At 36.1% G+C, this 24,768-nt stretch overlaps 3 protein-coding genes across 5 annotated transcripts; 2 read left to right on the top strand and 1 right to left on the bottom strand.

Moving 5' to 3' along the window:
- Window positions 1–55: 55 nt before the first annotated feature.
- On the top strand, window positions 56–1,577 carry LOC124389793 (matrilin-2). The gene has a single exon (XM_046855282.1). It carries the CDS (start codon window positions 144–146, stop codon window positions 1,101–1,103), a length of 960 nt encoding a protein of 319 aa, XP_046711238.1. The 5' UTR covers window positions 56–143; the 3' UTR covers window positions 1,104–1,577.
- Window positions 1,578–7,034: 5,457 nt separating this feature from the next.
- susd4 (sushi domain containing 4) lies at window positions 7,035–12,291 on the top strand. Of its 3 annotated transcripts, none has more exons than XM_046855275.1 (9): window positions 7,035–7,548; window positions 7,917–8,076; window positions 8,378–8,578; window positions 9,259–9,432; window positions 9,621–9,809; window positions 10,080–10,271; window positions 10,573–10,717; window positions 11,098–11,483; window positions 11,591–12,291. In XM_046855275.1, exons 2-9 carry the CDS (start codon window positions 7,959–7,961, stop codon window positions 11,626–11,628), a joined length of 1,443 nt encoding a protein of 480 aa, XP_046711231.1. In that variant the 5' UTR covers window positions 7,035–7,548; window positions 7,917–7,958; the 3' UTR covers window positions 11,629–12,291. The 3 variants fall into 3 exon arrangements, with proteins under 3 accessions (XP_046711231.1, XP_046711229.1, XP_046711230.1); XM_046855273.1 differs by having other exon boundaries at window positions 7,039–7,548; window positions 8,375–8,578; XM_046855274.1 differs by lacking the exon at window positions 7,035–7,548 and having other exon boundaries at window positions 7,562–8,076; window positions 8,375–8,578.
- A 6,404-nt stretch (window positions 12,292–18,695) lies between these two features.
- Window positions 18,696–24,448, bottom strand: marc1 (mitochondrial amidoxime reducing component 1). Its single transcript, XM_046855281.1, has 7 exons — window positions 24,109–24,448; window positions 21,199–21,369; window positions 20,806–20,965; window positions 20,218–20,358; window positions 19,963–20,024; window positions 19,370–19,441; window positions 18,696–18,990 (listed from the first exon to the last, which is right to left on the bottom strand). The coding sequence occupies exons 1-7, from the start codon at window positions 24,348–24,350 to the stop codon at window positions 18,876–18,878; spliced, it is 963 nt and encodes a 320-aa protein (XP_046711237.1). The 5' UTR covers window positions 24,351–24,448; the 3' UTR covers window positions 18,696–18,875.
- Window positions 24,449–24,768: the final 320 nt, after the last annotated feature.

The raw sequence follows: 24,768 nt of genomic DNA, 5'->3' as shown, positions 1-24,768 counted from the left end.
AGGCTGGGGAAACAAATACGTTTGGGAGGGGTTTCCTTCCTCTCTCGACAATTCCAAAGACACTGACATGCTTAAAGTTTTCAGCCCAGCAGTTTAGCTCACACACAAGACCAGTCTCTGTTAGATTAAGAATTTGCTGGAGAATGGATTCCTACAGACCAGTCATCTCATTTATTATTTTAATCTCCTTCCATGTGGGATGTTCACTGCGCTGTGCCTGCACTGAAGATTTAACACATTGCACAAGTATTCATAACATGCAAGCCAACTTCAAAACTGCCCAACAGTTCTGCATGGAAAATGGAGGTAAATTGCTGACAGAAACGAGTACAATTATCGAGAGTTTGCTTTTCAACAAATCAGGACACTACTGGATTGGAGAAAAAGGCAGATGCTTAAGCAGCAGGAAACATTCTCGAGGTGATTCTGTGACTCTGAACAGAGGAGAGGAAGATGTGGAATGTTCCTCGCGTTGCATATCGGTTTCTAATAACAGGACGTTGACCGAACATTTGTGTGAGAAACAAACTGACGGCTTTTTGTGTGATGGCATTCAATGGGAAACCTGCTGGAAGGATCAATCAATGGAAGTGCAAATTCTGAATAATAAAGGCTGTGGAAGTTTACCGTGCGAAAACTTGTGCACGCAGATTCCCAGAGGCCACATGTGTGGCTGCTATAAATCTTTCAGGCCAAGCAGGGAAAATCCTAAACGTTGTGAGTTCTACTGTGAGTCTAAACCATGCAAAATGCCTTGCTCCTCGTGTGAGTGTCCTGATGGCTTCATCAAAGACGAGACCTGGTGCACAGATTTAGATGAATGCATGTCAAATCACAACAACTGTGAGCAAAATTGCACAAACACATTTGGAAGTTACAAATGTTCTTGTCAGGAGGGGTTTATGCTGGAAAAGAAATACAAATGTGTTCCACTTATAAATCCTACTCCAATAACTGCTTCGTTTTTTACACCATCTGTAAATTACACAATGAGTCATGCAGCTTTTTCAAATCCAGCAGAGTATATATGTCTAACAATGTTAATAGTGATGGTTATACTTGCTGTGATAGGAGTTTGGTATTTTTATTCACGAAAAATGTAGCTGTGCATTTATAAGATCCAGATGACTACATGTTTCAAGAGGTACTGCATCTATAAAATCTTCTTATCTTACTGTCTCATGACATAATAACTTCTTAAGAGACATTGTATTACTTTTAGTCAATGTAAGTTGCATGTTGGAGCATGTCATTTATTTCTTACATTAATGAATTTATTTCAATGTAAATATATACTGATGGTTGGATTTACACATAAATTGCAAATTGTTTACCTGCAGTGATTTATAACTGTGTGGTGGAAAAAAATGTGGCAAAGACACTTTATTATAAAATGGCCTTTTTAATATGAGAATGAGAACCAAGTACTTTTAAAGTGTTTGGTATTATGTCTACTTAACTATCAAAAATTGTTAAAAACAGAAAATGCAGAAGGATGTTTACATGTTGTTTTAAAATTTTATATGCAAAACGTAAAAAAAAAAGTGTTGCATGAATGATAACAATAAAAAATGCTAATTGAATTTGAATGTGCCTGTGAAAAAATCTTAATCTAAATTAATTATTGTATTTAGTTTTACTTATTTAGTTAAAATGAACCCAAGATTACTTCAGCCATTTTTGCAAGCTTCGATAAAACTGCAAACACATAGGCCACATGCATGTTAGCCTAGTTAAATAGAAAATGTGCGAGCAGTTATTTAAGTTAATAAGGATTAGTTAGTATATCTCTGTATAAATAAATATGTATAATACAATCTTTTGAAATATTAAGGATTTCTGCTTACTGTTAACTTCATATGCAGCACAGTCTTACAGCATTTCATGATATAGTTAGGAACTTTAATCTATTGATTCGTGTTCATGTACACGAATTTCCCTCTTTTTACATGTCACTCAGCACAATTGGCTTCTAGCAACGGAGGCAGAGAATCATGGGTAATGATGACAGGTAATATTCTTTCCCCATTTTTGCCCCTGTGTGTTACTCTAATTAACACAGTCTCCTAAATCAGCCGGGAGAATACATTTACAGTATTTTGACTAGAAGGAACCACTGACGATGGTAAATAATAGCGAGTAGCTAACCGAATATATAGCAATAAAAACAATTTGCTGAAATGTTTAGTAATATTGCTTGAAGATTTAAAAACAATAACAAACAAACAAAAAAAACCAATACAGTGCCTGTGGTATCTAATGGCAGAAAAAAACTATGGCAGAGGGACCAAAAATACTTCCTATTAAAGTATATTACATAAAAGGTCGACCTCAGTGACATGAAAAAAAGAGGGAAATTTGTGTCCATGAACACAAATCAATAGATCATATTTCATTACATATGTAACCAAGCCTTTGCCTTAAGAAGTGCAGTTTTTAGTAGTAAAACTTGACAGACCTGAGCTAACTTCTTCTTCTATCGGCTTCTCCAATTAGGGGTCGCCAGAGCGACATGTCCAAACCATCTCAATCGCGCCTCCCTCACCTTGTCTCCAAAATGTCCTACATGCGTGGTAATAAATTAATTTCTAATCCCGTCCATTCTCGATACTCCCAATGAAAATCTCAACATCTTCAGCTCTGCTACCTCCAGCTCCACCTCCTGTCTTTTACTCAATGCCACTGTCTCTAAACCATACAACATCGCAGGTCTCACCACAGTCCACAGTCCACTCTCGCAGATACCATTCTATCACAAATCACTCCTGCTATCACTCTTCTCCACCCACTCCACCCTGAATGCACTCTTTTCTTCACTTCTCTAACACACTCTCCATTACTCTGCACTGTTGACCCCAAGTACCCCAAGGGCCAAACTGTCCCGTGCCATCAGAGAGGTGAAGCGTGCACACGGCAAGAGAATTTACGGCCACTTCCAGGACAGTGGAGACACCCGGGACATGTGGCAGGGCATCCAGGCGATCACAAACTACAAGACAACATCACCTGCTTGTGACTGTGATGCCTCCCTCCCAGATGCGCTGAACGACTTCTACTATCCCTCCTCCCAGTGACCAGGTGCTCTGTCTAACCACAGCTGAAGTGAGGAAAACTCTATGCAGAGTTAACCCACGGAAGTCTGCTGGACCAGACAACATTACTGGCAGAGTGCTCAGGGAATGTGCAGAAAAGCTAGCAGATGTCTTTAGCGACATCTTCAACATCTCCCTGAGCAGCACCATTGTTCCTATGTACCTCAAGACGATGACCATCATTCAGAAGAATGCCGAAGAAGTCTACTGTCTCCTGCCTCAATGACTATCGTCCCGTTGCACTCACACCCATTGTGATGAAGTGCTTCGAGAGGTTCGTCATTAGGCACATCAAGACCCAGCTTCCACCGGCACTGGACCCTATGCAGTTCGCATATCTTCCAAACCGCTCCAAGGACGATGCCATCTCCAAACCCTCCATCTGGCCCTCAACCACCTAGACAACAAGGACTCGTATGTTCGGATGCTGTTCATAAACTTCAGCTCAGCATTCAACACGATCGTCCCTCAGCACCTAAATTAAGAAGCTGAGCCTACTGGGCCTAAACACCTCCCTCTGTAACTGGATCCTGGACTTCCTGACTGGGAAACCTCAGTTAATCCGGATCGGAAACAGCATCTCCAGCACCACCACACTGAGCACTGGGGCCCCTCAGGGTTGTGTGCTCAGTCCACTGCAGTTCACTCTGCTGACTCACGACTGTGTAGCAATGCACAGCTCAAATCATACCATCAAGTTTGCCGATGACACGACCGTGGTGGGTCTCATCAGCAAGAATGAAGAGTCAGCATACAGAGAGGAGGTGCAACGGTTAACAGCCTGGTGTGGAGCCAACAAACAGATGCACAATGAATATGTTGTCCAGTCACTGATTTCAAGCCATGACTGATGCTATAAATCTTCCAAAACTGCATGCTATCAAAAATTCAGGTAGCAGCTTGCTAGATGGCACAGGTGCCAATGTAAACTGTTAGCCAGTTATAGCATTTAGATTTTAAAAACTTTTCCAGCCAGGACCTTTTTATTGTGCCATCTCTACTATGTTTAACATGGTTTTAAATTATTAACATCTTATGAATGTTTCAATTATAAACATATTTACTGGTTCCATTAGTACTTCTAAAAACTACATTTCAAATTTTAAATGAACAACAACTGACTTCAGGACATCGCATAAGGACTTTATGGCAGAGAGGCCAGATAGAAGTGTCTAACACTATTTGGTTGCTCTGCTCAGACCTTGTGAAAGTTTCTCCCATCTCCACTTATCATCTCTGGAGCTCTACCAGAGTGATCATCTGATTCTTTGACACCTCTCTTACTAAGGCCCTCCCCCAATAACTCAGGCTGGGAAAGTGTTTTTTTATTTGAGAAATACTGAAGCCATTTGGGTTCTTTTTGTAGCCTTCCCCAGATCTGTGTCTTGACAAAATAATGTATCTGGGCTCAACGCCAAGTTCTTTTGAACTCATCATTTCTGTTTTTGCTCTGAAATGCATTTTCAGCTTTTAGACCTTACCTAGACATTTGTGTGCCTTTCCAAATCATGTCCAATCACTTGTAAACCACGGTGTAAAACCACAACTGTCAAAATCTTTCACATATTTATGTTTGACCCTTTATTCAGTTTTAACCAAATCAGCTTGAAAATCTGACTGTTCACTAGCTGTCAAACATATTTTTACCTTTAAAGATAATCAGTGTTCATATGTCAGTGGTTTTAATGTTTTGGCTTCTATTTCTATTATATATGAAAATTTCATTTAAACAAGAAAACACATTCTAATGTTCTACTTTTACGATAGTGTATGTATACAGTATATATAACCAAATAGTCCAGTAACTCTGAGAACATGACTAATGTAATTCTTAGCTCTTATGTGTTAATTATTTGTAAATTTCCTTTTTGAGATGGTGCACTTATTAAGTATAAAGTTTAGTGAATAATGTGACTACTATAGTTATCCTGACCAAGACCATAAATATGTAAAAATATTGATCTTTGGCAGTAACATCCCTGATCTTACATAAAATACTGCTCTGTTCTAAATAATCTTTTAAACAAAAGTATGCATGTTTGCCTCATTTTGGTCTCTCCTAATATATTTCTAGGGGGAATTTCAATGTAGTTGGAATACTAATGTCAATTTGTACTCAGATGTTTTTTAATTGTTTGTTTTTAATAAATTATAACACATCTGGCTTTTGCCATTATTGGGTATAAAGTATAGCCTGATGAAGGATAGCATTTTAGCATAAAATTGCATATAAGGAAATGTGAGGAAAAAGGTGTGAGTACTTTCTGAATGCACTGTGTAATTAGTAACAATTTTGAAATTTTGAAACATCATGTTACAAACATCATGTTACATGTTACAGCATTCCAAATCAACATCATATCAGCAGTCAAGCACTGTGGTGGTAGAAGTAGTGTGTAAAGATGCTTATTATTAGTTCCATGAATTCTGCTCTCCAACCAGAAAATCCAATGCCATTAGTCTGTGGTTCTACAAACTGATGGACAGGAGCTATCCACCTTTGATTAGTTAAACTATATATATATATATATATATATATATATATATATATATATATATATATATATATATATATATATATACACACACACACACGTGTATATACGTGTGTATATATATATATATATATATATATATATATATATATATATATATATATATATATATATATATATATATATATATATATATATATATAGGTTTTGGATTTGCTAGTAAAAACCTTGAAACCCATTCAGATATTGTGACAGGATGGGTCAGCCTTAAAGTAAAATAAGCTTTATTTCTCAATAAAATACTAATGATTAATTAAAACCCTTGTTCTCTTATGAGGATCTGACAAATGTGTGACATCCTCCTTCTGGACTGAGATCACACTTTTTATTTTTTACACCCATTCAAAAATGTATTCAGTAACAATGAAGCAATGCTCAGGTTTGCGATCATGAGTGGTTCTGTCCTTTTGGACAATGCTGCTAAATCCTGTGTATTATATCCACAAGTCCAGATTAACAAATTAATCAAAACCTAATTTAATGTTTTCTTTGTTTTGGATTTCCTCATTCCCTTTGTAAACTTCCATGGCACCAAAAAAGCAATTAAACAAGGTTATAGCATGATTATAAACAGACTCTAGCAAGGATAAAAAATAATAATAAAATTTGTAAAAGGGGGTTGGGTTGTAATGTATTTACTTATGATTTTATTATACATTTTTTTATTGTCATTCCTTGTGCTTGTTATGTTACAATCAACTGTGTACATCAGTCAGTGATATACTGATATGGTAATATTTACTGATTAGTTGTCTGGTATTTTATGCTACAGTCTATGCTTAAAAGTAACATGTACAAAGTTGAATACAGACCCATGGACTGGACAAATGTACAGTGGCCAAGAGTCACTGTCTCCAGTTTTTTTAGATATACAAAAGAAAGATACAGCTTTATGCTTCTTTTCAAAAACATCCAAGCTCCTGAAGGCGTGCTGTTGAGGAGCTAAAGAGTGAACAAGCACGCACAGCTTTTGCGTAGCAATGGTCTGCAAGCTGTGACATCGCTATAAATAAAAGACACAAAAAGGTTATAGTCTTAAATAAACTATGGCTAACAATCTGATCCAGTTAAATATATTTGATCCACTTTTGGATACTGAATCTAAATTGAACAAGAACAGCAGCAGCAGGATGTGTCTATATGGTAAGTACTAAACAAGGTTGTCCTTCTCTCACATCCAAAAACACACTTCTTTGGAGACATTCTTCTCGAAGTCCTGTAAAACACTACTAATGACTTCCCTAATAGAATGAAGCATGTTGAAGGTTGCGGTGTGCGCAGAGAAGGAGAAGTGCCTATACAAGGAATTCCGCCTTTATGATGTCATGAAGGGCCATACTTGAAAAAACTTCCCGGAAATTATACAAACCCAGAAGAACAGTATTTGACACAACAATACTCTGTCATACATCCAAATCGAAAGTGCAGTATTAGAGAACCTCAGGAATGGACAAAAACCCTTTCAGAGTAGTCATCTTTCCTTTATTAGCATTTTTAAGCTCAGAAGTCACATCTATCATGTTATTTCAGGCACAACTTCTGCAAGTTTTTTTAAGAGATTATGCATTGAACTTATCAGGACAGGAAATGAATGCTGTACATTGAAATAGTTTCGGTTTGCTTGGCTTCCCAATATAACAACCCTATATGCTTGCATGGGGATTTATATGGCATCTGAATGGCATGTACTTTGACCTGTAAAATACAGCAGTTAATGAACTCCTCACGAGGAAGTGTCACCTGTGTGAACTAAAACAATAAAGTCTCAGTCTCTATTTCTTTCACTGGTAAATACATTTAAAAGGCGAACAAAGACACGTCATTATAAAGAAGACGATATTTGATTGTTATAAACGACAGTGGATTTGAGCAGGTGATGTTTTGAAGCATAGCAGTGTTGGGTAAGTGAACATTAATTTATTTATTTGTTTCTTGAAGATGCCTGTGTGTCATTTGATGTCCCTGAGCTGGAGCCAGTCTCAGCCATCTGACGCGTATTTCATCACAGACTACGCTATACGTGCTGAATAACAGCACAACACTCCAGGCTTGAGCTACAATCCAATAATGCGAACATGCCTTTTAAAATGATTATGGTGGACTGCTATAGAAAACCTTTGCCGCTGAATGCGTGCTATGGCGCAGTGCCTGCTGTCTTCCTGCGCAATGGAAACGCAATGCTATTAATGGAGTGATTCGCCGACTCATAGCGGATTTCCGACATATAACGTTTTCCCCCGATCGTTGATTTCATCGTTATCCTTTTCAGACCACGGATATCCGAATAATCGGACCTGAAAGATGAGTCATAATGAATGTAGACATGAAGACGTCTCCATTTGGCTGCATTGCTTTTTCCGGCCAGTTCCTTGTGATATTCAGCATCTTTCCTCTTCGGCTGGTCACCGCCTTCCCAGAGGCTGCCATAGGTAAAAATGCTTTCTCCTCTCAGCCATAGACCTACAAAGCACTAGGGCTAGAGTGATGGTAATAAAACAATGCATAGGCAATACAAAGATTTATTAACATTTCCAATAAATATTAATATAGTCCACTAAATGATGAGGTTACCTTCTGGTTTGTTTGCATCTTATAGCCTAGTGCTCCTTAGTCATGCAATGTTTCAGTTTCTTGTAACCCCTAAACAATAAAGCAGATGCCTCTACAATAAATGCTGTAAATACCTATATTTAAAAGTCTTGTCAACTGCTGTGTGTCATATTTCAGCAGAGCAGTTTTGTAGAGATCCAGGTGTTCCTGAGCATGGAAGCAGAACAGCTAGTTCTGGGGTGTTTTTTGAGAACGCTGTGGCGAGATTTTCTTGCTTAGATGGATACAGACTAAAAGGAGCATCAAAGATCACCTGCGTTTCGTTTCCTAACGGTTCAAAGGGATGGAGACCAAGCCTTAAACCAGTGTGCCTTCCAGAAGGTGAGTAAATGTCAATTAAGTAATAATAATGATAATAATAATAACAATTATAATGTTAAAACATTAGTGATAATAGTAATATTTAGAATAGTAATGCTGGTACAATCCAGATGCAGGGTGATCTGGAATTTAATTTCCATCCATCTTTCTATTTGAATATACTGACGAGTACTAGATGGTTTCAGTAATATGGTTCAATAAGTTGATTCATTGAAGCATTTACTATCAAGCTAAAGGACGTCTTTAAGCCGCAGTCTCCAGTCATTTATGGCCTAAGAAAATGCGTTTTGATTCTCAGTTTTCTTTAGCCTACAAAAAGCTATATCCTTCTAGTTTTAACATATGGAGCATTAACAACAGCAGTACAGTTATTGTTAACGTCTACTCAGTATATTTTTACTACAGGCTTGAAATTTGAAGTGGTGGTCTAGGAAATTAAACACCTACTGTATTAAAAGGAAACTCATTAACCTTTTAAGGCAATATTTATGTGTGTTAATGAATGATAACATGACACTTTTAATCGAATAACCAGTTTTACAGTAGATTTCATAAATATTATACAGAGAGTAAAGTCTAAAGAAAAAGGCTACACCAACTAACTTAGCGACTATTCAGCACAAAATTGCCTACTGAGTTTACTGTGTTTAAAAAAGCAGCACTTGTATTTTTCTTCATAGAATGTCTTCCTCCATATATTGAGGGTGCTGATATTGCTAATAAGACCTACAGGCCAGGGGATAACCTAATTATCAGATGTCGTGAGGGATTTCAAATCCGCTATCCAGACACAGACAGTATGGAATCAGTTTGCCAAGAAGATGGAACGTGGGACAATCAGCCCATCTGTCAAGGTATTATGTAATCCGACTGTAATTATCTTTCTATTTCATACAGCGGATGTTTAGAAGAGAAAGCACTGAGTTGTATGATTCTTAGCAAAATATGTGGAAAGAAATATCTGATTCTCCCAGTGTAGATGTTGAAATAGATGAGTTTCATTTTGACACATAGCTCTTCTTTTTTGTTGCTCTTTTTCCAGGCTGCCTGCGTCCTTTGATTCCTCCTCATAGTTACATGAACATCTCTGATACAGAGTTCTCCATGCCGATTGGAACAGTAGTACACTATCAATGTTTTCCAGGTTATAAGCTGGAGGGTGCAGAATTACTGGAATGCATGTATAGTCTCATATGGTCTGATGTACCACCCCGGTGCCTTGACGTTGAAGGTGACTGAAAAACAATGTTGCTTTATCTTTAATCATAAAGGTAGCATATCAGATATTACTTGCACAAATGAAAAAAAGAAAAACAATAGAAGAATAACTACAATCTTCATGGTTGACATTCATCCTTTCTATCTGTACTGTAAATGTCATAGAAGCTTGTTTAATGTTAAAGGTGTTTATTTATGTGTACTGTATGATCATTTTCCTTCACTGTTTTCTAACTAAAATACATATAATTACTAATCATTTATTACTATGATTGCTTTACAGCATGTCCCTTACCTCCAATGGTGGAGCATGGGGATTACATATGCCATCCACAGCCGTGTAACCGCTATATCCATGGGACAGTAGTGGAGTTCTACTGTGATCCTGGCTACTCTTTAGTAAATGACTACAAATACATCACCTGTCAATATGGGCAGTGGTTTCCTCAGATGCACATCTACTGTGTTCAAGATGGTAGGTCCATCTACCAAAATTCTGAAAAAAGCAACAAAAAATCAATAGTAATGAAACAATATATAAAATAAGCCAGCTTAATGTCTTTAACTGTAACTTATTTAACAAGGTTATCAATTTAGACCCAAGATATCTGAGAATTTACATGTCAGATTGATATGATGAATTCATGTAACTGATAAAGTGCTTTGGATCAGGAGAAAAAAAAAATCAACTTTACAGAAAACAAGCACATCCAGGACTGTAAATGAGCATCAATCCTGTGTTAAGACTGCAATTCATTAGACTTTAATTTCCTCAGAGACCACATGGCCTGGCTTTCAGGAATCATTACTGCATGCATGGAAACCAGTGGCATTCACTACCTCAAGTGTGCTGTTAGCCTTGTTCCTAGTCATCATAGCAAAAATGTCCCACTGCAAATGCAAGAGCAATCGGAATTCAAGGTACATCTGCATAATGCGAAATCAAATGATTGAAAATATTGTTCCTTTTAATTATTTCAGCGTTTATAATAAATGATTTGCCCCAATGATTACACTTTTAATGAATTAATGAATGAACACATTGTATATATGTTGTTTAATGTCTGTAATACAATTTACTTGTTATAAGAGCTACAAAAAGTTTATTCCCTCACCAGTCTGACTCTTCTCATGTTACAAGAGAATAGTCTTAGCATAGTCTTCTGTCCTGAAGATTCTCCTCTTACATTTTTATAAGAAATTGCTATAGAACATTAATTAATGCTTACTGACTTAATCAGATTTGAATATTTAACAGATCTGTGGCATAATAAAAAAAAAAAAATTAATCACTTTTCTAGTGAAGAACGAGAGGATTCCAGGGGTCCAAATGTTATAATAGTGGATGGTGTTGCCATACCCCTACCTTCCTACGAGGAGGCAGTCAGTGGTTCATGCTACCAGCCCCCGCAAGTGCTGCCCTCGGTTGATCCAGGACCCACACAGACCTTAGAAGAACAGGGCCCTCCTTCATACCCAGGGCTAGCAGAAAGTCAGAACGACGCTCCATTGGACACTGGAGATGCTGAAACCGGTGACACCATCTCAGAGCCATCAGAGTGTCTACAAGCTATGCATCCATCTTCTTCACATGATGTTTGCTTGAGCAATGTATCTGAGAAGACTAATGCAATCACCTCCATGGAGGAAACTGCTTCAACGAGTCCCAGCATAGATATTGCTGATGGTAAGTAGGCATTTTTTGCCATCTGTTTCCACATATTTATAATGTATTGGGGACTGAGAGAAAGTAGATTTGTACTGATAAATGTTTGTTTGACTACCTTTATCTAGAAATTCCTCTTGTGGATGGTGGTGAAGAGGACTTCTGATGCTGTTGATTTTCACCATTCAATTTTAGATTTTCCCACTGCTGTATTTAGATGTTTCTGCACTCCAAATTGGTTTAATACCAGCCCATTCATCTCTTTTACATTCGAGCTGTTATTATGGCCAACATTCAATATATTAGCAAGGCAATAAAGGCAATAATAACATCATATATTTAGTTCCTCGTGCTTGGATCATGGGCAAAACAAACCTATGCATTTGTAGTTAAACCAGTTTGTTTCAGTATGAATTTCACATTATTTATCAAATACAACAGTTACAACCAAAGGAGAAATCACATTTTACATCTAGGGATTAAAAATCTAATTCTGCTTTTTATCAGTCAAATGTGTCTGGCAAGTCTTTACATACTGCATAAAAAATATACCATGAAAGATAACTGCTTTGAGGTTAAAATCTGTAAAATCTATTTCAGAGATGACTAAGCATACATATTAATTTAAATTTCACTATTTGAAAATTGTGTTCACAACAGATATCATTCATGTTTGCTGCTTACAAATACAAACTATATATATATAAAATGAAACCCAAGTTTCTTAATTTATTTTGTAATCTGTTTTATTTGTTTAAGCAAGACCACAATGTATTCTGTTCTACCAGAGTCTACCTGACTTTAATAAAATAATAGCTGGTTCTACTAACACTTATTGTTCTCTATTTAGTAAAACACAATTTTTTTTTTTTTCCATTCAAAAATTGTATTATTATTGCTGTTTACAATTCATTAGTGTTGGAGCACAACATCATTTATAAAATGAAATATACCCAATCAGCACATGTTCTAACTAATGTTTCTTCTTTATTTAGATGAGAATAGAATCAGTGATTACTAATCTTGTTCATATGAAAGTGTAGCCATGAATCATAGCACTGATTATGACCAACAGCATTTATAGAACATTCATTTTTTTAATTATAGTTTACAAAATTTGAATGGTAATATATAGTAATATTATTACTTTTAATAGTAATGTTGTATCCATAGTTGTTTCCCTGTATCTAGGCATAGGTCTGTCAAGAAAATCATATATCTTTGGCTAAACCTTATTATTTAACCTTATTATTATTATTATTATTATTATTATTATTATTATTATTATTATAATTATTAACATCCATCTATCTATTGTCACAGTCTCAACCAATCTAAAAACACACACTCAAACTGGTATTGTCAGACAATATACAAAAATAAAAAAATCTGCCTTTATTGCATGCCAGGGGGAGGAAAACGGAATACCCAGAGGAAACCCCAGGCACAGTAAAAACATGCAAACTCTGAGGGTGGAGATGGACACTTTCAACCCCAAAGGTGTGAGACAAACATAAATTTAAAAAATACAAAATAAAACATTTATTATTATCATATTATCATACAATTCCGCCTTCAAATCCAGTCCTCACACTTTAGTGATATCAAACATTTTGATGAGAAAGTGCATATGGCTTTATGTAAGACCTGCATTATTAACCAGTGAGCCATTGAACCATGAACCATTGTTTAATTGTGAACCACCAGTGTTTCTCACCAGTTCCTTCCAGTTTCCTGTCTCTTTCAATGAAAGTATTACATACATTCAGTCAAAATAACAGTCAACGCTTTCCAGGACATGAATACAAAACTACTAGGTCCCTAGGCAATGCTATTACAATGTCTCCATTTTACATCCTGGAACATTTAGACAATCTTTACTCATATTCCCACATTCTGTTTATAGACCTGAGCTTTAATTTTAACACAATTAAGCCGGACTTCCTAGAGAGCAGTGATCCCTCCCTATCTGGCATGGGATTTTTTCATTTCCCTACCAAGAAAACTTTGTGTCGGGATGGATCTTCTCTTCCACATACCTGGTGAATCACAGGAACATGTGCTGTAATCATAAATGCCTTATACACTGTTCTTCTAACGATCAATTGTTCAGTGTTACTATTTTCCTGATGACTCATTTGGTGATGTCAAACCACAATGAGTCTGTGTTTAATTAAATCATCCATAGCCAAGACCCTGGAGATGAATGTGCAAAAAGTATGGAAATGATACATGAGTAATCAATAAAACACATTCTTTTCTCTGGAAATACTGAGCCTCACAAATTCCTGAGGACACTCATCCAATCAGACCTCAAATGGGGGTAAAAACATACACAATTGATAAGAAAGCTCAGCAGTGCATGCAGTTTCTGGATCAGCTTTAAACCAAGCACTGTTTGGTTTTAATTAGCCATAAGATATTGCATCTGTATCTATTATAGCTTGGGTGCCTGCATTCCCACACAGTCCTCTAGAACGGGGGAAAAAGTAGGTAAATTATTACAGACTCCTCTCATCCAGCCAATTCCCTTTTCTTTTAGTACCCATCTTAATGGAGACTGAATCTAAGAATCCTTAACTACTTATTCCATATGTTATATTATTGTTAAACAAAGAACCTTCTAACATCCCAACTCGTAATCTTACATTTCATTTATCGTAATACTGCATTTTACATCCCACCACATAGTTACTGTAAGAAGTCTACTGTAAATTACTGTCTTGTAAATGCATTGTGTATATTTTATATTCTGTACTGCTGACAAACACTAAAATAAATCTCTTCTATACTTTACAAGGCAAATTAAAGTTTATTTTCTAATTTGAGTCTCAAAACAAGATAGAAGCCACATACAAGTAATACTTTATCTAATACCTTTATCTTCACCCGCACGCTCAATCGCAAACAATATAACTCTGATATATGTGCCATAAATTCTATGGTGTTTCACTCTAACTTCCATTTCAAAGTAACAGGCACTGAACATGGGCACTCTTATTTCCTCCTCATCCTTACATATGTTTAGTTTTGCATTTACCAACACTTACCTCACTTTAAGATTTATTTTATAGCAAACCTTACTGATTTTTTTTTTTTTGTTTTGCATTATTTGTGCAAGAAATATTTCTTTCAAATGCTTTCTATGGGCAGCAAACCTGAGTGACTCCCAATTATCAAGTCAATTAAGTCTCTTTGTCACGTATCTGTACTTTACTGAAATATTTTCATTTGACTAGACTTTTACTTCAACTTCACTACATTCCAAAATCAAACCTCTTACTTTTTACTCAACTACATTTCGTGAAATCAGTCGTTTTTTTTATTTAAGTGAATTTAAACTTAACTTTTCAAGCATGTAGTGAGCGACCAATCAGGGTAGAACAAGCACTCTGCATTGAACTTGTTTTGATTGGCGCTTGGTGATATCTATTTAGAACGAACATACAGTTTAGTATCAGTTCATCAGAAAACAGAGCATTTTGAAAGTAATAAATGATGGGAGAAACTCCTGACTCGAACTTGCCACAACAGCCATGGCCTTATTTGTGCATTTGTTTTTTTTTTTTTCCCCCAAAGGGTTTTGGGTTCATGATAATTTTATCAGATATAAATCACTGTTTGACTCATTAATATAATTCTAAAAATAGACTGGTGTGCCAAGAGTAACACTAGAGTCCCTAGTTCACCACTGTTCCTTCCAGACCCGGAAACACCCCACAAGAGCTCCAGTTTTGGAGATGCTCTGCCACAGTCTAGAGAAATCACATTTTAGCCCTTGTCAAACTCTGATCATATATATATATATATATATATATATATATATATATATATATATATATATATATATATATATATACAGAGAAAAAGTATTCACCACGTTTACTAAAATGTATTCGATACTTCGTGCAAAAGCCTTTGTTGGTAATGACGGCTTCGAGACACCTCCTGTATGGAGAAACTTTTTGCACACATTGCTCAGGTGTGATTTTGGCCCATTCTTCTACACAAACATTCGTCAAATCTTGAATGTTCTGTTGCCTTTTCTATGAACTCTGATCTTTAGTTCTTTCTATAGATTTTTTATGGGATTCAAGTCAGGTGATTGGCTGGACAATTCTAGCAACTTTCTTTTCTTTCTCTGAAACTAATTGAGAGTTTCCTTGGCTGTGTGTTTGGGATTATTGTCTTGCTGAAATGTCCACCATGTTCCATCTTCATCATCCTGGTAGATGGCAGCAGATTTTTATCAAGAATGTTTCAGTACATTTTTCCATTCATTCTTCCCTTAATTATATGAAGTTTGCCAGTACTGTATGCTGAAAAACAGCCCCACACCATGAGGTTCCCACTTCCAAACTTCACTGTTGGTATGGTGTTTTTGGGGTAATGTGCAGTGCCATTTGTCCTCTAAACATGGTGTGTATTATGGCATCCAAAGAGTTACATTTTGGTCTCATCTGATCAGACTATATTCTCCCAGATTATATTCTCCCAGTATTTCACAGGCTTGTCCAAATGTTGTGCAGCAAACTTTAAACGAGCTTCAACATGCCTTTGTTTTTAGCAATAGAGTTTGCGTGGTGAGCGTGCACACAGGCCATGACAGCTGAGTGCATTACTTATGTTTTTCTTTAAAACAATTGTACCTGCTGATCCCAAGTCTGTCTGAAACTCTCCACAAGTGGTCTTGGAGCTTGGACAACTCTTCTAATATTCATTTCACTCCTCTGTCAGAAATCTTGTGAGGAGCACCTGGTCATGGCTGATTTATGGTAAAATGTTTTTCGACTTCTGGATTATGGCCTCAACAGTGCTCACTGGAACATTCAGAAGTTTAGAAATCCTTCTAAAACCAATGCCATCAGTATGTTTTGCAACAATAAGCTGATATAAATTAGCACTGTCAAGGGGAAGGATTGCTTTCTGATTGCTGATTAATTTCAGCTGGTGTCTTGGCTTTCAATGCCTTTTTCCACCTCCCTTTCATGTGTTCAATATTTTTCTCCCTGTGTCATTTTACATTATTACACAATTTATGGACAACTATGGTTTGAGTTCTTTGTACGTGTGGATTGCATGGGATGTTACTAACATCTGGTAAAAATGAAACGTCCATATTAAGAAATATATTTACTGAGATAAACAGTGACATGTTCAATAAACTTCTGAATGTTTCTCAGACACTTACTAGTCCTTGGCCCTGTGTTTTCTGTTTCTGTGATTGTTGTTTAATGTAGCATCAGGGTTCTGGAGGAACGTTTCATTTCACTGTGTACTGCGGTAGCTATATATGGTTGAAATGACAATAAAAGCTTCTTGACTCTTGACTCTATTTATTTTACCCGCTGTATGTATGAATAAAGTTCTTAAAATTGATGTGAGAGTTAGAACTTAGAATTTACTATTTAGATTTAGACAAATCTTTTCTAAATGTTTCATTGGTTATTATAAAGGTGCTGAATGTGGAAGTAATTCATTTCAGTCTAGACACAAAAAAAGTTATTCATTATTGTAAAATGCAGAAATAAAAAAGGTTCAGTTGAATTAAGCACGACTGAAAAGTTAACTCTGTTTAAAAATGATCTTTATGTTTAATTTCCTTTTTTTTATCAATGAATTAATAGTGCCACCTAGTGGACGATTTTTTTACTTTACTAACAAAAAAAAAAAAAAACTGATTCTAGCCAAACACTCGATTGCAGCATTAATTGGGCACTTCTGTTTTTGTTTTGTTTGTTTTTTGTTTTAAACTGCTTGCATGTTTACAATGCATTATTGATACAAAAAAATCGCAATCTCAATGACTGATCTTATCTAAATGTCTGTTAGGTAGCTGTTAACTCAGATGCTGGAGTTAGATGAAGTCTGAAGCTTCAAAATCAGAAACATTAAAAGCTGTTTGTACAGCTTTATCAGTAACATGACAAACCAAGTAAGAAAAATATATTTTTCTCCTCAGACATGCTAAAACCTTTTAGGTCACATAGTTACTAGATCTAATAGAAACATTGCATGCTGTGTTTCATGGTGTGCAAAATATTTATTGAGATAAGGAAGGCTGTAAAAACTTAATGACCCCAATGTCTTATGAGACAAAGAAATGCATGGCAAAAGGCTTGCAACTGTTATAACCTAATGACAAATTTTATGTTTCCTGCAGACAGCTTTCCCTCTAGACTATTAAACTGAAATCACAGGATACAAACATGTTATTTCTAAGATAAAGGAAAAAGGGATGGAAAATCTTGCACAGCGAAACAAAATATTTTTTCAACTCTGACCTCATAAAGATTAACTGAACTTTCAGGTTGGAAAGACTTCATTAAGCTATGCTTTATCAAATGCTGGTGCTGCTGTCTATCTGCATTAGTGCATAACTGTATTTTGTCACTTCAAATAAGTGAAAAACATGTAAGCTGTAGCCACCTGCCCAGGAGAAATCGATTGATAAGCCCTGTAAACAATCGCAAATATTCTTTGGTCTCTGGATTTGCCATGAGTTTTAAAGTAAACCTAAAGGTTTCCCCGGGACACAGAGTTGCTTAGATCTTTATCTCTTTGGTAATGATAAATTTCCTTCTGCTTTTTCTCATGGGGTTTGCAGTTACAAGATATAGCATACCACAATCCCACAACTGTAACATACTTCCAAATACATGGTGGATGCTTTTATTTTTTTTATTTTCAAAAATGACCATTTTTAAGGTACTTTCCATTATATATATATGTTCATTAAGCTTTCAATGAATAAGACAAGTGCAAATTATTAATGTAATAATAAGTAAGTCAATTTTTTTTTTTTGTGGGCTAAAAACACTCAGCGACCAATAAACATTCTTTGGTCAGAAACAATGATTGATTAACAGACTTAGAAGGTAGGAATTTAAATTTAGAATAGAAGGTAAAGTGTATAATTAAGAAAATGTTTTCAACAAGGAAAGTGTGACTAAAAAAGGTGCGTTCACACTGTACAAAAGTTGACACACTTCCGTGTCGGGGGCATTGCTGTTCTGAGGATCATACTAAACCCCAGCTAGGATGTGATCATCTCTTTCCCTTATTTAAATGAATAGCAACGAAACATACCACTATGTCTGTAATAGGTGTAACTAATAAACTGGCAACTTACATTGATCCTATGGCACCTCCTATTGGAAGGAAAACCAAAATTCATCCAATATAGCTAGGTTGCTAACTGCACAGCTAATAAAATGAATAATCATTCAACACTTACTTATATTGAAATTTATTTAAGGTGCATTTATGAATCTTTGTGAATCTGAGTTAGACACAGATCTATTTAGAAACTTGCATTAGACACAAATCTATTTATGTAGTTATACATAAATCTTTATACTGTTACCTCTAGATTACATTAGCTTTGAGCTTCATGTTAGATACATGACATCCTCAGTAACTAATTCTGTATATGGGATCACCAGCATGGAGGATTCCAGTTTTCTTGACTGTGTAGTATTGGCCAAGTACTGGTGCATTTTTCTGGGCAGGGTCAGTTAGCCGATAACTAGAAAGAGGACAGGGTAGAGCACAGGACAGAACAGCAGCAAAAAAAGGTAAAGAAATTTTTAAGAATTACAAACCGCATGCAACAAAATGCAAAAATAATGATTATAATGAGTGTGAACATTATAGCACAGACAAGCCGCTAAAAATGTTTTATGGTTCACATCCCCATATGACAATGAAAGTCATGTTATCATGAGATAAATATAATTCACGTCTCTTGTTAGAGAGAAAATGTGCCAGAAAAACCATTAAATGCATCATCATTAAATGCAAAAATGTGCATGTAGATGTGTTTCTTTTTATATATATAAATATAAAATATATATATAAAATCATGAACCTAATGTGTATGTATTGTTGCTGAAAGTTTTACATACGTTCTGAGTGTGTCCAGTGGCTCTTTTCTAGTAATTACTCCAGTTTCAGGATCAACAGTGGTGAAAATACACCTGCACAATAAACACACACCAGACAGATTTGTCAAAAAAAAAGCTGCTAGTTCAAAATACATCTGAGACTACGAAGCGCTTCAGAGAGGTACTCTGTATAAGGGCATTTGGCAAGCAGAAATATTTACAGCATTTGGCAAACGCCATTAAAGAGAGTGAGGTCATCTGACAAATACTGTAAACATATTAAATAAAGCTCACAGCACAAAGTAAAGCTGCAATGATTAACATGGAAAAGTACTGGTGCTCACGTGGTGTTGCACAACACATTTACCTCTTGCAAACTGATTTTTACTCATTAATTCATTCAATCATCAAGTAAATGTTTTATTCTGGTTGTATTTTTTTATGTAAAATAAAATTTATTAAGATTATTTGAAAATATGGTTAAAGTGGAAATTAATATAACTGCAGGAAAATGTATTATTGGTGCAACTTCATGATACTAAAGAGGCAATTTTATTATATATAAAAGAACAGTCATTCATCCACATGTTTGAGTTTATAACGTATGTCAGTACCTTCCACAGCCCATAATTCTCTGCATCTCCACTTCGCCAATCTGTATATGCTCCCATGAATCCTATATATGAAACGAAAAATTTGTAACGCTAGATAAAAAGCGTTTCACTGTATAGTACTTTTCTTTTATAATAGAGACCAATAAAAATCTTCAGAGGATGTTTAAGGTTTCAAATTCTATTTAAAATTGTCACTGTATTTAAAGTCTATAAGACTATCCATTGTTAGTTTAAATGAAAGTAATGGCTTCATACCTCGCTAAAAGGCTCACAGTCAGTGGCCACAATGCTGGGCCGGAACTGGCACACAGAGATGTCGCTTCCTAGTTTGCTGCTCAAGTCATTCAGAGAGGCCAAAGACATCAACATGACAGGAGCGGCATCCGGATAAGCCACCTAGGCAACCACAACAAACTAAAGATAACGCACACAACAGTTCACATAATAAAGACATCACGAATAAATAAACCAGAAAAACATTCACTTAAACTCGGTTTTGACTGTGAAACCTTTCACTATAAAATTACAGAGGTTTCACAAAAGTGTGCATTGAATTACAATGATTAATAAAAAAGGTAAAAATAGTTCAAATGCAAAAATAATATATTAAACAAACAAAAATCATATCATAAATAGGCCATACTTAATATCACACATTAAAGTGCAGAATCCAAAAGTAGCTGCTTTGATGAGTTTGCGTTATGTCTATATAGTGACGTCTAATTTACATTTAGATTTATGGCATTAAATGGCCTTATTCAAAACTATTTACAGTAACAGCTAAGAGTCAGTAACCATGAATAAAGTCTTGCTATTTCCAAAGTATACATTTCTAAACCAAACCTTTTCATCGTTCGGAAAGCCCTTCTCAGGAGGTGTTCTGGCTTTTAACTGGGGTTCAAAGTGCACCAAGCGAAAGGTCTTGTCTGCTGCCAGATATCGAGTAAACCAGTTGGAAACCTCATCACCACAGTCTCTGCCCTCAGTGTCTGAACTAAACACCCTACAAACAGGCAGTACAACTGGCCTTTAATAGCTTCATTTTTTTCCATTTACAGTAAGCAAAACACCTATATTAATTTCTCAACAATAAACAACCATTTACATCAATGCTTACTGATATGAGAATTTTTTGAAAAAAAAGTAGCAGTTTATGCTTGAAAACCAAAAATATGAAATTACAACATTATATACAGTACAATTATTTCACTTAGCTACATCCACACTCCTAGCTACCTGCACTTAAAAATGGGATTGGTCGGCTGGTGAAAAGGAAACCTGAGCTCCTCCATCTCAGGAGCATTCAGACAGACCTGGCCCCCCTCACAAGTCATAGACACGAGAACCAAGCGAGGCTGCTGTCTCCCTGTCACCATGTGGCCATCTTCTGTAATGACCAGCCAGTGACTGCAAAAACACAGACATGATACCAGACAGTCATATAATCATTTTTATTCATTTTAACATGGATGTCACTAATTCTAGAAACATATAAAAACATATTTGTTTATCTCAAGTCACCCAAGGCATGGGAGCATTTTATATTAAACACAACAAAGAAGCCTGTAACCTGCAAGTTATGCAAAGTGGAGCTTGTGTGGCATGAAAGTATTACAGTGATGCACGAGCATGTGAAAAGGAACATACTGGTGTCATAGATGAAAGCGAAACATCAGCACGGTAAGCAAAAAGAGTATATCCTCATCATAGTTTGACTACCGTAATTTCCGGACTATTAAGCGCACCCATATATAAGCCGCACCCTCCGAATTTGACAAAGATTTTTATTTTAAACATAAATAAGCTGCACCTGTCTATAAGCCGAGTGTCTACACTGAAACTAATTACCTTTACATAGGCTTTAATGAAAGACAGTGCCTGTTACAACGGCTTGTATCTAAACAGTAGCCTACCAAAAAAGTCATTGTTTACCGTCTTCCTCCTTCCTTTCACAACAATTTATCTCTGGAGTTTATCTTTTGGCATCGTCGTGTTTAAAAATCACCACCGGTGAAACTTTTCTACCGATGCCATGCAGCTCAGAACACAGGTGAAGTGTGTTTTTTCATGCCCGGTTGTTTTCAGCGTGACGAATGATTTGCATTTTCTGTTGCATTTTCCGAGTGAGCGACAGGTCAAACGTCAGAGGAACCCCATCCATATTTATGATGTGGTGCGGCCCGATTCAGTGGGAGCGCATCTGATTTAATATAAAAGTTTCATTGGTTCACCTGAACCCGTTCGACAATTTCATTGGTCTAATATTATGGGGCTCAGTTTTTTAGCTTGAAATTTGTGAAACCGGGAAAAACCCAGGAAAAATCCATAAATTAGCCGCTTCATTGTTTAAGCCGCGGGGTTCAAAGCGTGGGAAAAAGGTAGCGGCTTATAGTCTGGAAAATACGGTAAATACTCTTGTGTCTGGAGAGTGGCACTAGATCTGTTCTGTTGTGACTCACAAGCATCAGGTTGTGTAATCACCTCGCAGCAACATAGTGATTGATTAACCACTAAATCTAAAAGCAGCATAAAACAGCAGCAGTAAACGATTCCATTTTTCAGTAAGTGAATGCTTATGCATTTGTACACCAATGCATATTTTCCTTTCGTTCAAATCTGTTAGCTCGCTGCGTTTTTCGGTTCCATTCTCTTTTTTATAGCATTTGTCTACTTAAGCAGTTAACTTATCTACATTAACAATTAACAATGTGTGTATTTCATTTATTCATATATCGTTTAATTATCCTACAAACATTTATTAATTATATCAAAACAATGTGGTATTATATTTTATATTGCTTTTTTAAGCATGGTTGTCAACTTGTCATCTGCAATTATCATTAAAAACAATACAAAGGTTGATTTACACAAATTATTTTACTTTGCATACACAAATACTGTTTTTTTTTTTTTACAGAAACAACCCAGCATGAGTGAATTTGTCCCCCATGCACTCCTCAACAAGCAGCCACTTGAAGCTTTAAGAGGTCAACATTAAAATTAAAATCCCTGGTTGCTTGCTAGCAGATACTGCAGGATAACATTGTAGTTGCTAGTGTAATTCAATCTGATACTTGCCTCTTCTATCTTTTTTTTTTTTTACATTGAAGTGTGATGTATTTATTTATCCACATCTTCGATTCCTATATGAACGAAGTACTACTACTTTCACTTTTCAAGCCATGTTTACTTGTCTATGCAAGTTCAATGATGACATTCAGCCAATTTTACAGACCCTATACCATATAATGATGACACCCTGCTCACATTGACAGTTGTGTGACAAAGTGGTCTTAAGCAGATCATTTACACTGTTGACAAAAACAAAGTCATCAGGTTAGTGATATAATAGTGACGAGCTTAGTTAACTGTGATAAGTAGCTGAGAAGTATATGTCCAAATGTTGGGTGTAAAGATATACTCTTTACTTATAAAAGAAATCTTGCCAAATGTCACGTATATGCTCTAAATATTTGTGCAAGTAAAAAATTAAATAAAAACCTTTGAGTAATAGGAATACCACGCAAAGTGAACTTCTTGATTGCACTCATCTGTTGATCATTACCTCTGTATTTTCCCTGTTCAAGTGCCTCTTGGCTTTGCAGATTATATGCATATACACCAGAATATATTAACGTTATATAAAAGAAAATAAAAAGCTGCATGGCTACTTAACTTTTGACAAAAACACAAAGACAATTCTCTGCCAAAGCACCTACATACATTATATGAGGAAAACAACTCCCACTTCTCTAAAGCATTCAGTAATAATCTGCCAACTAATTACGAAATCGATCCACTAACGCATGGCATGCGGCAGTCTATAACCTTTTAATGTGTTTATTCTGTTTCCAAATGTAATCACGCCATGCTTCCCATGACCTATAACTTAATAATTATTGCATTAAAAAATAATAATGGAAAGCACCAGAATATCTTGTTTTATAAAATAAAATTAAAAGGTTTCCTACATGCAAATGAAATGTGAAACAATCCTAAATTATGGGAGATCTCCAAATTCTTTTGTTTTGAATGACTATGAATGAATGCCTTTCGCGCGCGCGCACGCGCATTTCAGGAATGTGTAAAAGCAGATGCACGACATTTCTGCCGCGATCACCTGCAATCTTGATGTGTGAACCTCACCGATCACGAAGCTCTCCACATTTCAGGCCCATTCTCATACACTCGGCTTCAGGTACACACACCGCTTTGCCAGACTTCATGGGATGAAGCAACAACTGCGAGACAACTCCGACTCGAGTCAACTTTCTCTGCCTGCGCGTGTATTTGTAGCCGAGTGCGAGTCCGAGCAAAGCCGCAGCCGCTCCAGTCATGCACAAAGCTACTTTTCTGTTCTGAGCAAAGAATTTAACCCAAAAATCCATCTTCGGCTTTAACTACGCATAAAGCAAAGTGCTGAAATATTTATTATGAGTGCGATAAACAGCAGTGCCACCAATAGAAATCCTCCCACTCTGACCTCGGCCTACTTTTAAAGGCGCAGGATTTTGTGATTATCAACACACACGTGTTTGCCATTAGAGATCGTCGGGGGTGCCGTGGGAAATTACACTGTAATGTAACGAAAATTTATTATTAATTATTTAGTGAAAACAATTGATCATGGTTAAGCGCCTGCGACTGTCGGAGTAGTGGCAATACTTCTCCTTGCCGGTGGGTGGCAGTGTAGGTAGCGCACTAATTCTTTGTGTATTAACCTTGTTAATTCATAGAGAAAAGCTCTTCAATAGTTCCATTTGAGCAAGTTTAAACATCATCTCCAAACGAATCAGCCTTCACCTT

Source organism: Silurus meridionalis, chromosome 8 (genome assembly GCF_014805685.1).
Source record: "Silurus meridionalis isolate SWU-2019-XX chromosome 8, ASM1480568v1, whole genome shotgun sequence".
NCBI classification, from domain to species: domain Eukaryota; kingdom Metazoa; phylum Chordata; class Actinopteri; order Siluriformes; family Siluridae; genus Silurus; species Silurus meridionalis.
This window is presented reverse-complemented; position numbering and strand designations above follow the sequence as displayed.